The following is a 13,128-nucleotide window of genomic DNA, read 5'->3' as shown; positions in this document are numbered from 1 at the left end:
TCCAATTATATTTAAAACAAAAAAGCAGTAATATCTAGGTAAATAAATGATATCTAAAAAAAATAAACTGAAGGCAGAACCAAGCCCAGCCCTAGAGGAAGCGATTCTGCTCTTCCTCCCGCGCCCCAGCCCCAGCACTGAAAAACCCTGCCCCAGCCCCCGGCCTTGGGGACTGCATCCCTGGGAGCGACCTGAGACCCCCTCCAAGTCTCCCTCCTCCACCAAACCAGTCTCCAAGCCCCGCCCCCCACGGCTTTTCCGGGGGCCTGCACAGCCCCTGAGCTAAGAAAATGGGAGCCCCTGGCCCGCCGGGCAGAGTCCTCCCTGGAGCCGCGGACCCTAGAAGTCAGCCCCGCGGGCGGAGCGCGGCACCGCGTGACTTGCAGCCACATGACCCACGCGGGGCGGGGCCGCCAGCGCAGTTGCTGCATCAGCCGCGGGAGGCGTCCGCGTAAGTGGGGAGCGGGGTCCGCGGGGACCCTCCTCGGCGGGGTTCCGGGCGCTGCCCAGCCTCCGACAACCTGGGGCCGGGACCCCCAGCGATCCGCTCGGGTCCCCTCCCCGGGAGGGGCGATGGGATCGCCATTGGGGTGGGGGAAAAACTCCTGTACCCCACGGACCGCGGATCCGGCCACCTCAGCCTTGGCCTTCCCACTCTGATTTGACCGCAGTGCGGCGGGGAGGACTAAACGCCCTCCTTCCAGAGCGATTACCTTTGCCGCGAGTTCTTTGGGGGAAACAGGATCTGCAAAGCAAGGCAGGCCGGTGGGAGCGCCCCTCTCTGGTACTGAAAGAACACACCTCTCCAGGCTTCCACCTGCTCTAGTGATCCAAGATGATCCCATGACCTCTCTGTTTATTGAGGAGGAGTTCAACAGTAGAGTATCTAGCCAGGTGGGGGTTGTCGAGGGGTGGCGAAGGGGGGCCTGGGTCGAGCTGCAAGATAATAGCCAACATGTTATATTGAATACTATGTGGTTTACATGCATCTTCTCATTTCATATTCACCATCATGAAATTTGTCAGGTAGGTGCTGTTGTCCCCATTTTCCCGTAAGAGAAAACAGGCTCAAAGAACTTGGGTCCTTAACCAAGGTCCTGCAGTTGATCAGTGGAGGAACCGAGATTAGAACCCAGGTCTGTCCCACAGCAGCGCCTCCCGGTGGGTAGTGGAGGCACTTGGCCCAGCCTGTCAGTGCTCTGTGAGCTTCCCCTTCTGGGCTCAGATAGCATGGAGAGAAGGGCTTCTCCCCTCCACCCCTTTCTCCTTACCCCTTACCACTGATTCCTTTCGTCATCTACCCCTGCAGGACAAGATGAAGCTCATCATCCTGGACCACTATTCTCAGGCCAGTGAGTGGGCAGCCAAATACATCAGGAACCGCATCATCCAGTTTAACCCAGGGCCAGACAAGTACTTCACCCTGGGGCTCCCTACTGGTGCGTTGTGAGATGGGGAGGGTGGGTGAGGGCATTATGGGCTTTTAAGGGGCCAGGTAGGTAGACCCATTCAGCCAAGGGACTGCAAGGAGGGCTCTGAGGTACTGGCCCTATGAGTGAACAACTCCCCTGTCCCTGGACATACGAAACAGAGGACCTAGCTTCCTCTGGGTTGGTTTGTTGCTGCCTGCTCCTGAAGAGTCCTGGAGTAGAAGGGATCTTGGTTAGGCAGGAAAAACTTTGATTTTTATGCTATATCCTAAGCCAGCTCTTGTCAGTCAAGTTTCCTTAACAGAATTAAGTCCTAATACCTTAAGGCATACGTTTTATGTAATGAATTAATTTCTCTGCTCTGCATCTAGAGTGCTACTAACTAAGCGCCATCCTTGGGAGAATTGAGAAGATAGTCACTCAATGCATTTTCTGTAAGGCTTACTTAAACACAGGACCTAAGTGAAAAACAGTCCTAGTTTCTTTGGGGAAAAAAATCAGAATTTTGCCTTTATGGGAGGATATTTTGAACCCAGTTTTTCAAGGCAAATGGTCTGATTATTTCTTTCAGAAGTGGGGTGGATTTGCCTCAGTGACCAATCCACTATTGCAGGAGTCTTCAAGCTTTTTCTGTATACGGCCAAATAATAAATATTTTACATTTCACTGGCCATACAGTCTCTGTTGCAGCTACTTAACTCTGCCCTTGTAGCTCAAAAGGAGCCATAGACAATCCAGAAATGAGCATGGATGTCTGCCAGCACTGACGTTTGAGTTTATACAATTTTCATGTATCACAATATTCTTTTGGTTTTTAAAAACTTTTAAAGTGTAAAAACTACTCTTAATTTATGAGCTCTACAAAAACAGGCAGCAGGCCAGATCTGGCCTGTGGGCTCAAGTTTTCCGACCTCTGCTCTAGAGGTTTGTGGGAACAGTATATTCAGGTAGGTATCTGTGAAACCACCAGCGTCTCAGGCTGTGTCGGGGCTGTGCTAACATCCTGTTTTCTAACCGTGGAGCCACCCTGGGTCAGAGTCTGGGCTTCTGCTGAAACCCCTCCCCATTTCCCCATCGTCTGCAAAATTAGATCCAAGCCCCTCAGAGTAGTGTTCAGGGACCTCCACGACCTGGCCCCTTCCTGACTGTCACACTTGAACCAGCACAGCATTTCCATATGGGTTCCTTGGAACATTCCTGCTGTTAGTTGAAGCACCCTCAGGGTTCTGGGTGGAAGCCACAGAAGCCGACTCTGGCTAACTTAAGCAGAAAAGGAATTTATTGGCTAGATATTAGAAGCTCACAGAATTGATGGGAAGGCACAAGTTTGGAAAATGGACATGATGAAGCTCAGGGGGAGGACAGGGAAGCTGTGTGGCTCAGCCATGGCTAAGACCATGTCACAGGGATAGGCTGATTATTTTGTGTGGATGGGGCTGCCACTGTCATTCATTCAGCAGATACTTATTGAATACCTGCTGTATGCCAAGCTGTTCTAGGTGCCAGGGATACAGCAGTGAACAAAAAGAACACAAATTCCTGCCTTCCTGAAGCTTGAATTATGGTGGGAGAGACAGATAATAAACAAGTGAATTAGCAAAATACAGAGTATGTTAGATGGTGATAAGAGGGAAGGAGAAAAATGAAGCAGGGAAAGGGGCTAGAGAGTATTTAGGCAGAGGTGGGAGTTACAGTGTTGGATATGGGGGCAGGGGAGGTCTCTCTGAGAAAGTGACATTTGAGTAAAGGCCTAAAGAGGTGAGTTAGCTATGCAGATACCTGAAGGAGAGCATTGCTGGCAAAGGGAACAAACACCATGTGCAAAGGCCCTGAGGTAGAATTGCTTGAAGCAGGATTCCTAGCTGGGGAGAGAGTTAGCCAGGAGCCAGGTTATATAGAGCCTTTGTTAGGACTGATTATAACTCAGAGTGAAATGAAAAGCCATTAGTGGGTTATGAAAAGAATGATCTGATTTGGGTGGGGCTTTTTTCTTTCCATCTTCTTTTTTTTTTTTAAATATACTTTTTTTTTTTTTTTTTTTTTGGCCTCATTGGGTCTTTGTTGCTGCATATGGGCTTTCTCTAGTTGCAGCTCTTCATTGCGGTGCTCAGGCTTCTCTTTGTGGTGGCTTCTCTTGTTGCAGAGCACAGTCTCTAGGCGCGTGGGCTTCAGTAGTTGTGGCTCGCAGGCTCTAGAGTACAGGCTTAGTTGTCGCGCAAGGGCTTTGTTGTTCCGCTGCATGTGGGATCTTCCAGGACCAGGGTTCGAACCCGTGTCCCCTGCATTGGCAGGCAGACTCCCAACCACTGTGCCACCAGGGAAGCCCTCTTTCCATCTTCTTATATTTTTAGAAGTTTCATGCATTCAGAAAAGCTGAAAGAATAGTACAGTACCATCTACCTAGATTCACCAATTGTTAACCTTTTGCCACATTTGCTTTCATCTCTTGTGGCTCATGTTCTGTCTGTACACACACACATACACACACACATTTCTTATGAGCCACTGGAAAGTAAGGTCCAGAGATCCTGACACTTTACCTCTAAATCCTTTAGTACATATCTCCTCAGAATAAGGGCATTCTCTTATATAACCACAATACTATTATAACACCTAAGAAAATTAAAAATCATTTCATAATATCATCTAATATATAGACTATATTAAATTTTCCCCCTAATTGCCCACATTTATTTTTTATAGTTTTTAAAAAAAATTAATCCCAGTGTCCAGTCAGGCTTCATGCATATTTAGTTTCTTAATCGACAGCAGTCCTCTTGCCTTTTTATGGGTTTTATGACTGACTTTTTAATGAGACTCAACTCGGGTTTGCTGCTCCGAGGGGAAGTCTTTCCCAAACCCACAGGCTAGCCTGTACCACAGCCGACATTAGTGCTTCGTGTCCCCACTCCTAAACAGTGAGTTCTTCCAGGGTGGCTGCTGTGTCTCTCACTTCTCTGCATCCCCATCATGTACCTCTCACGTACTGGTTGCTCAGGGAATGTCATGTCAGTAATTAAGTCTGACATTCACTCAGGTGCTAATTCATAGTCATTTCAATCATCAGTGTGCTGAATGCTAGGGATTCAGCCGTGAACAAGACAGACACAGCCCTTCCCTCCTGGAGCTTACAGTCTAGGGGGGAAATAGGCATTAAACCAGCACTTAATGGATGGCAGTTGGGATTGAGCATTGGGTAGGACTTCAGATCTGATTTGTTTCTGTCAGATCTGACAGGTTCTCCTGGTGGAGCATCCCTGATTCATTCCCGGGCGCCCTCTGGGCTTCCAGGAGCTGGGGGCTGAAGGGGGTTCATGGCTGTGGCCTCTCTTGCAGGGAGCACCCCACTTGGCTGCTACAAGAAGCTGATTGAATACTACAAGAATGGAGACCTGTCCTTCAAATATGTGAAGACTTTCAACATGGACGAGTATGTGGGTGAGTCTTGGGAGAATCGTACTCCTCCCCTCACAGGATCGGCCCAGGAGAGGACGGGGGAAGTCTCAGGGAACCAGTGGCATTTGGGGGTAGGCTCAATTGGTGATACTGTATCTTCCAGGCCTTGGTTCACTCAGCTATGACATGAGGCTAATAAAGCTGACCTCATAGGCTGTAAGCATTAAGTGATATAACAGGTGTGGAAGCTTCTTGATCAGAGCAAGCACTTAATGAATTCCAGTGTATCTCCTCCCCTGCCTCCACCCCAACCCCATGCCATTTCTTTCTGGAACAAATGGCTGCAAATGGGATCTGGGGTCCCATGGCTGAGGTGTGTGCCCCCCCCCACACACCAGTGTCTGTGTCTGGACTTTCTCTCTACTGTTCATCTTCCAGTCCCCTTCCTGCCAAGTATACTGGGAAGGGAGCTGAGACTGGTGTCCTTTCCACTGATGCAAAGTGGCACCTTGGACTTCTGTCACCCTCTCCACCTCCACCATCATTTTGTAATGGTTTCGCCTTAAAGATTCTTTTTTTTTTAATTGTGGTAAACTACACGTAACATAGTATTTACCATTTTAACCATTTTTATGTGTACAGTTCAGTGTTAAGTAGATTCACACTGTTGTGCAACCAATCTCCAGAACTCTTTTCATCTTGCAAAACTGAAACTATCCACTAAAAATCAACTGCCCATTTCCCCGCTCCTCAGGCCCCTGAAACATGCACTTTAAACATTGTTTTTCTTCTTGACTGAAAAAAAATCTTTTTTTGGAAGCTCTGAGATAATCCTCTCCAACCACTTGGTGTTCCAGTTGGGGTTCAGGCTGAGCAGGGTGTAACGGGGGGTGGGGTGAATGGTGAGGTGGGAGGCACAGGGTAAGGGGTGTTCTTGCTTCCTTTCCTGATGGGCCCAGCCCTACCCCCCCGAGGCTAGCCCACCTCCAGAGGTCCAGACTGATCCTGGCCTCCAGCCATTCTCTTGTGAAAAGGAGATCAGAATGAGGGCCCAGGCCCATGGTCATGGGCACGACACCAGCTCAGCTTACTCCGAGTGGCTGGGGGTGAGAGGGCTAGTGCCCAAGGCTCCCTGATGGGCTCTTCCCTGAAAGTGTCTCTGGGGGTCTGGGGGTATCCTGGCATCCTTGGGAGGGTGCTCTTGCTCAGCCTGGCATGACTGAGTGCAGCCATGGCCCCACAGGCCTTCCTCGAGACCACCCGGAGAGCTACCACTCCTTCATGTGGAACAACTTCTTCAAGCACATTGACATCCACCCAGAAAACACCCACATTCTGGATGGGAATGCAGCTGACCTGCAGGCTGAGTGTGATGCCTTTGAAGAGAAGATCAAGGCTGCGGGTGGGATTGAGCTGTTTGTTGGAGGTGAGCTCGACGCCACAGCAGGTGTCCAGGGCAAACCCAGGGTGGCTGGAACACATGAGAAGGAGACAAGACCCATGCCTGTCTGCAAACAGCTCCCTCTCTCTGCACCAGTGACAGTGGGGTCACTTATTAGCCTGAGGCAGCAGGGAAGGCACAGAGTGGGAGCCCTGGTGCCCTGCCCTGCCTCTGCCGCTCAGAAACTTTGTGATCTGGGGCATCTCCTCTTTCTGCAATTTGATGCCTTGTCTGTAAATGGAGGTATGTGGATTTGGACTCCGAGATTCTCTCTATTCCTCAGACAAGGTTTTATGGATCAGTCATGGGACTTAGTTAAACATAATCACAGACTCATGTAGTTCCAGAAGATTCCACCATCAGCCCCTGCATGCTAAAAATAGTAATTGAACCCCAGAGAAGTTTTGTGACTTGCCCAAGGTCAGCCAGCCAGAGCAGTGGAGAGAGGGTGGGGACCTAGGGTATCCCGCTCTCAGGTTTATGCGTGTTCCTGCCCTGAGTTGCCCTCTTACACTTCTGTCTGTCATGGCCTCTGGAGTCCCCCATGGCGGGTGGGGGTGAGAGGCTGAAGTTGAACAGTCTTTGACTGCTCCAGATTTAACCCTTCTTTACTTCAAGGTGGGGAGGACATGGCTAGGAGTGCTCATGTTCTGAGATTTTATAAACTTGGCAGCCCCTTTCCAGGCCCTGTGTATGTTTTCTTCGGTGTGACTCCATCCCAGCAGGGATAGAGAAGTGGCAGGAGAGAGAGAAGTTACACTTGGATGATCTGGGGGGCAGAGGCTTTTGGGATTGCTCCCTACTTAGCTTTCTGAGGGTGGCAGCAAGTTAACAATGTCTGTGTGTGCCTCAGCTAGAAATGAGAGGGGAAGATCATATGCTTAAAGTGTACCTTTAAATGAATGAGGTGAGAGACACGGTTTTCAGGGATTTTTTTTCAGACCCCAGGTGGGGAAGGAGAGATTGTCCATTCTTGAAATCATGGATCCCTGGGACTGACAAGGCTGCCCTGTCTCTTCTGGGCAGGCATCGGCCCTGACGGACACATTGCCTTCAACGAGCCAGGGTCCAGTCTGGTGTCCAGGACCCGTGTGAAGACGCTGGCCATGGACACCATCCTGGCCAATGCTAGGTTCTTCGATGGAGATCTCGCCAAGGTGCCCACCATGGCCCTGACGGTGGGTGTGGGCACTGTCATGGATGCTAGAGAGGTAAGGGCACAAGACATCCACAGGCCTTCACTGGGGGGCTGGACTTGGCTTTTTGCTGTTAATTTCAACTATACAGGTACCACCTGAATCCATTTTATTAAAAATGAAGACATTGTAAATAAGGCTAAAATCCCAACTGACCCTATCACTGCTGTCCTTCCTCTCTGGAAGTAACCATTCTTCCCAGTGTGAGGTGAAACCTTTTCAGCACTGACTGTCCAGGAGGCCACAGGCTCCTGGTCTCTGCCTACCCAGCACCACTAATATCAGAATATGAATTTGTACCTGTCCAGGTACTGAGAGGGGCCCTCTGGTTCCCTGCAGTTGGTGGAGGCCACTGCTTGAAGGGAGGTCCCCCTGCAACCGCAGGATGCTTGTGGTTATAGCCCTGTGCTCAGGGATTCATAAATGTGGAGAAGTGTGATTGAAATAGTGTCTTGAACTGAATTGAGTCTTTCTATAGAAATTTGGGTATCATTTGAATTTTTTGTAGTTCCAATTTCCTTACCTTCATTAGAAGCATTTTCTCTTCCTTTCTGATATATTCAGTGGGAAGCAGCTACAGACATTTTAGCTTTAAGTTTCTTTGCCCAAGTCTGTAAACAAACATGTAAATCACTGAAAAAGTTTCCCTGTCTAAAGTGAATTTTTGTGAAATGAGCGATGGCAGCAGATTTCTGTTGGGTAAACCTTGAATCAGTGCCTCGGGAGGTCATTCTGCTGGTTTTGGCCTTGCAGCTTATAAACACTACAGTTTGAGGGCTCTTCCTGTGGTGTGCAGAAAGGACCTGGGGCTGGAAATCTGGAAATTCTCTTTTAAAATGAGTTCTGGGGTCCTGAATAAAGAGTCACCTTCTCTCTATGCCTCTGTTTTCTCATTTCAAGAAAGGAACAGTAAATCCTGCTCACAACTCCATGGCACAAGTGAATTACAATGAAAGGATATCTGGAATGCTGAGTTCTTTATAATCACTTTCTGGCACTTAACATTCTTTTTAATTAAAAAAATTATTTTATTTTATTTATTTATTTTTGGCCGTGCCTCACGGCTTGCAGGATCTTAGTACCCTGACCAGGGATTGAACCTGGGCCCTTGGCAGTGAAAGCAAGGAGTCCTAACCACTAGACTTCCAGGGAATTCCCACACTTATCATTCTCGATATTTTAAGTGTTGAGGGGAGTCTGTGCCTGTTTTACTTAAACAAAAAGCATTACTCCAAGTCACATGAGCAGGTCTAATACTCTGAACTGAAAGTGACCAGATTAAGAGGCAGCTTTATTGGGATTCAACCTTGGCAGCCACACAGATAACTCTCACCATTGCTTCCAAGGCCTCCCTAGAGGTACAAATCAGGACCCCCCTTTTTCCAGTTTGTCACTGTGAAAACTCACCCAACCTAGGGGCCCCAGGACCCAGTGTCAGAACTGTTGGGATAAGGTGTGGGCCTCTATGTATGGCACATCTGTTCACAGGGCACTTTCATGGTCATCATCAAAGGTGCCAGGAGGCACTATCATGTGGTGGTCAAGAGCATGGACTCTGGGTTAGAAATGACCTGGGGTAAGTTACTGAAACCCCCATCACAGAGTCCACTTCCTTATCCTAGAATGTAGGGATAACAGTGCTCCCCATCTCAGGCTACTTGTGTGATAAAGCACACAGAGCGTGGAGCAGTGTGCCATGTGCTAATGACTTACAATGACACATAACAACAATAGTCCTTACGATTGTTCTGGGTGTAGCCACGAGAATTCGGGTGTCTAGACTCCCAGTTCCGCTGCTCCTTCTCCTCCATCACAGGCTTGTTTTCTGACCCGCAGGTGATGATCCTCATCACGGGTGCTCACAAGGCGTTTGCTCTATACAAGGCCATCGAGGAGGGAGTGAACCACATGTGGACCGTGTCTGCCTTCCAGCAGCATCCCCGCACGGTGTTTGTGTGCGACGAGGATGCCACCCTGGAGTTGAAAGTGAAGACCGTCAAGTATTTCAAAGGTGAGGGTGGGGTGGGTCAGGGAGTAGGTTGCCAAGTTCAGGTGTGCCAGGAGTGAGGAATGGATCTAGCTTGCATGCTCTGGCCACTTTGACAACTATGATTTTAATAAAATCAAACCCTCCTCTCAGAATACAGTTTTCTCTTCCATCCATGACTATTTAAGGGTCCATTTCTAGAGACCTGTTTGCTCTGAGGAGGAAGAAAGAAAATGAAATGAAAGTTGTAGTTCAAGGGCAGTTTGGTAATCTCCTTGCAGTGATATTGAGCCTCAGGTTTTTTATCTTTCCAGATCTTGTATAGGCCATTTCCTTGTAGTCAAGGCACTGAACTGTCATGCACATCTTTTTTTCTTCTACTTAAAGCAGACACTCACTGCTTTAAATAAAATTATGTGAAAATCCTCATTTACTGAGCAGGCAAATTAGGAATTTGTTCTTTGATGAAAAGATTAACCTTTTAATGGCCAACTCTCCTACAGACTGAATTTATAACAGTCCCATGGATTTTAGCATTCATTAGAAATAACAAATTATTATTTTTTTTTTTTGCGGTACGCAGGCCTCTCACTGTTGTGGCCTCTCCCGTTGCGGAGCACAGGCTCCGGACGTGCACGCTCAGCGGCCATGGCTCACGGGCCCAGCCGCTCCGCAGCATGTGGAATCTCCTGGGACCGGGGCACAAACCCACGTCCCCTGCATCGGCAGGCGGACTCTCAGCCACTGCGCCACCAGGGAAGCCCCGGAATAACAAATTCTTTTCCTATTCTTAGGGTGTTTATTATTTGGGCCCACAGAGAAAAGATGATGAGTATCAGTTCTAGGACAAAATTTGAGAGCTCCTGGATGTTACTGTTGATGATCATGGAACTCTGCCTCTACCTGCATTAATGACTTTTGTTTTTAATTTTTTGTAGGTTTAATGCTTGTTCATAACAAGTTGGTGGACCCCTTGTACAGTATCAAAGAGAAAGAAACAGAGAAAAGCCAGTCTTCTAAGAAACCATACAGTGATTAGCCTGTGCTAATCCTAGTGTCAAGTACCTCATTGGGACAGGCAGGTCTTTCTGGAAATTGTCTTTAGGAGGACAGAATTATATTTCTTTAATCTAGTACGGTTACTCCAGATAAATGGGTGAACTTACTATTCTTGGCTATGCAGCGTGGAGTCTAGTCATGGAGTTTAGCTACTTGGTTGTAACTTACTGTTAATCAGAAAAACAATCACTCCATAATTTTGATGTCAGCTCGACTAGGGGGTTTTAGCTTTTTGTTCTGTCTCTGACGCTGTTCACATGTACAATACACTCCTGCCACTAAGTTCTATCATTATGTGCACTGATTCTCAATTGGGAGGGAGTTAGGGGCTTATGTATATGGGACAAAACCTCTTTGGAGGGTCCTGAGAGCCCCTCTTGAGCAGGCCTGCCCCTTATTTGGGAATCACTGTTTTAGATTAAGGAATAAACACTCTCAATGTCTAAAATCAGTATAAGGAAGCAGTCCCTCTGGTCAGTAACAAGTGCCATGGGAAGGAAACTATCCCTTACTTTCTTTCCCCAGTTTTTACTGCTCTTTCAGTTGGCCTTTCCGTGAACTCAGAGGACGCCTTGCAGGAGGATTTGGGTGGGTAGGACTAAGAAGGAGGCTTGTGCTGATAAACTCAGAGCCTCAAGGGGCCCAGCCACGTCAAACTCCCCTCCATCAGGGACCTTCCAGCACCAGGAGGAAGGCGGAAACGCTTTTCCCACCAGAGCCCTGTGTTTTGTTCCAAGGTCTCACTGTGGCACCTCTCATACATGCTCTTTCATAAGTCCACAAGGCCAGCAGATACTGTCAAGTTCAGCGTTGTGTTCAGTCAAGGTGATGGAGCCAGGGCAAGCAGCTTAGTTGAGTTAGAAACAACACACGAGTGACATGTTCTACATCCCTAAGAGCTGAGTGCCAAGAAACATACCGTTTCTAAAGTTGCCTCATGTCCTTTCCCCACTGAAAATACCCTGCCCTTCTAACCCTCCCAGGTTCGTGTGGCATGGTCTGATGTTCCCAGAACATCAGGAAGTACAATGCTGTTGCTCCTTTACCCTCCACCCCTTGTTCACAAGCTGTCCACTGCTCTGTCTTCTTTTACTCCTCTGCCTTGATGGTTTGGATGCTGCCGCTTCCTCCCTATTTCTGTGCCCATTTGAAGCTGCTGCTGCCTCTATTTCTGGGAAAGGCCTTTCAGAGCCTGGCTCAGGCCTCTCTTTAAGTGCTGTGTTTGGTACCAGCATTTCATCTTTAGCTTTTATACGTGATTGTGCTGTCATTCTGTTTTAAGCTAATGGATCAATGGACTTGTTTACAATATTTTCTATTAAATCCAGTATTTTCAAGTAAAATGTGTGGTTTGTGGACTTCCACCCCCAAAAGTCAGAAGCTGGTTTGGGTTGATATTTATATATTTTGAGAATAGCTAGCGAGCAAAGCTTCATACTCACTCCTCACAGCAGCTCGGCAGGAAGTCACAATCATAGCAACTGTTGATCTTCTTCAATCACCAGAGGGGGAAATAATCAAAATATTTCATAAAAATGAAGTGCCTGTGTGAAAAAATGGTAGGAATGAACAGATGAGCAATAAATTATCCAATTCTGGCTCTACTTGGCATCCAAATGAAGATATGACTGTTAAATAGAATAAGGCAGATTTGTGACCAGGAGGGATGTATCAACTGCAAGGTATGGAAAACAGGTTTAAGTTTTTTTTTTTTAGTTAAAAAAGTCAATATAATGGAACATCTTGGGTCAACATAACCAACTGAGGTACAAGTAGAAGTTGAAAGAAGGGTTTACTTTTTTAAGAACTGTATTAAGATAATTTACATTCCCATAGAATTCACCTGTTTTAAATATAAATTCAATGATTTTTATTAAGTTTATGGAGTTGTACAATTCCTCACCACAGTCCCTCTCTATCATCCCCCAAAGCTCCCTACTCCTACCCCAGCCCAGGTGCCCACTCATCTACTTTGTCTCTATAGATTTACCTTTGCTGGATATTTCATATATAAATGGAATCATACAGCAGACGTCTTTTGGATCTGGCTTCTTTCACTAAGCATAATGTTTTTGAGGCTTACCCATATGACATGTAGCAAGTAGTCCATTCCTTCTTATTGCTGAAGAATATTCCACTGTATGGATATACCACATTTTGTTTATCCAGTAAAGAAGGGATTACATTTTAAGTACATATGTTAATAGGAAAAAAATCATGTTAGAATGAAATGAGAAAGGATTTAGTGATGACCGCTAAACTGGAGATGTCTGTATGAACTCAGGACCTTAAAAAGATATGTCATGGGAAAAGAATCTTAAAAAGAGTGGATATATGTATATAACTGGTTCACTTCACTGTACAGCAGAAAGTAACAACATTAAATCACCTATACGCCAATAAAAATTAAAATAATAATAATTAAAAAAAAAAAGATCTGTCTTTCCCAGGCCAGTTTCCCTGGCGGCCCAACAGCCGTGTTGTCCTGCTACAACCAGCTCTTATGCAGATCAAGTGGGATGTATACTCCTGGGCCAGACTGGGCCTCTGATACCACTCAGGGCTTCTTGGAGAGGAGAAATTATATGTTTTGGGGCAGGGATCACAGTGGGCCTGGAA

The 13,128-nt window shown here is 47.0% G+C and overlaps 1 protein-coding gene across 3 annotated transcripts; it reads left to right on the top strand.

Annotated features, from left to right (window-relative positions):
• Positions 1-403: 403 nt before the first annotated feature.
• On the top strand, positions 404-11,842 carry GNPDA1 (glucosamine-6-phosphate deaminase 1). Of its 3 annotated transcripts, none has more exons than XM_060093536.1 (7): positions 404-451; positions 1,310-1,439; positions 4,767-4,868; positions 6,070-6,252; positions 7,294-7,478; positions 9,300-9,474; positions 10,389-11,842. In XM_060093536.1, exons 2-7 carry the CDS (start codon positions 1,316-1,318, stop codon positions 10,487-10,489), a joined length of 870 nt encoding a protein of 289 aa, XP_059949519.1. In that variant the 5' UTR covers positions 404-451; positions 1,310-1,315; the 3' UTR covers positions 10,490-11,842. The 3 variants fall into 3 exon arrangements, with proteins under 3 accessions (XP_059949519.1, XP_059949520.1, XP_059949518.1); XM_060093537.1 differs by lacking the exon at positions 404-451 and adding an exon at positions 501-784; XM_060093535.1 differs by lacking the exon at positions 404-451 and adding an exon at positions 820-894.
• Positions 11,843-13,128: the final 1,286 nt, after the last annotated feature.

The sequence above is a fragment of the Mesoplodon densirostris genome, chromosome 3, assembly GCF_025265405.1.
Source record: "Mesoplodon densirostris isolate mMesDen1 chromosome 3, mMesDen1 primary haplotype, whole genome shotgun sequence".
Lineage (NCBI taxonomy): Eukaryota > Metazoa > Chordata > Mammalia > Artiodactyla > Ziphiidae > Mesoplodon > Mesoplodon densirostris.
The sequence above is the reverse complement of the archived record's forward strand: the minus strand, read 5'-3'. Positions and strand labels throughout refer to the sequence as shown.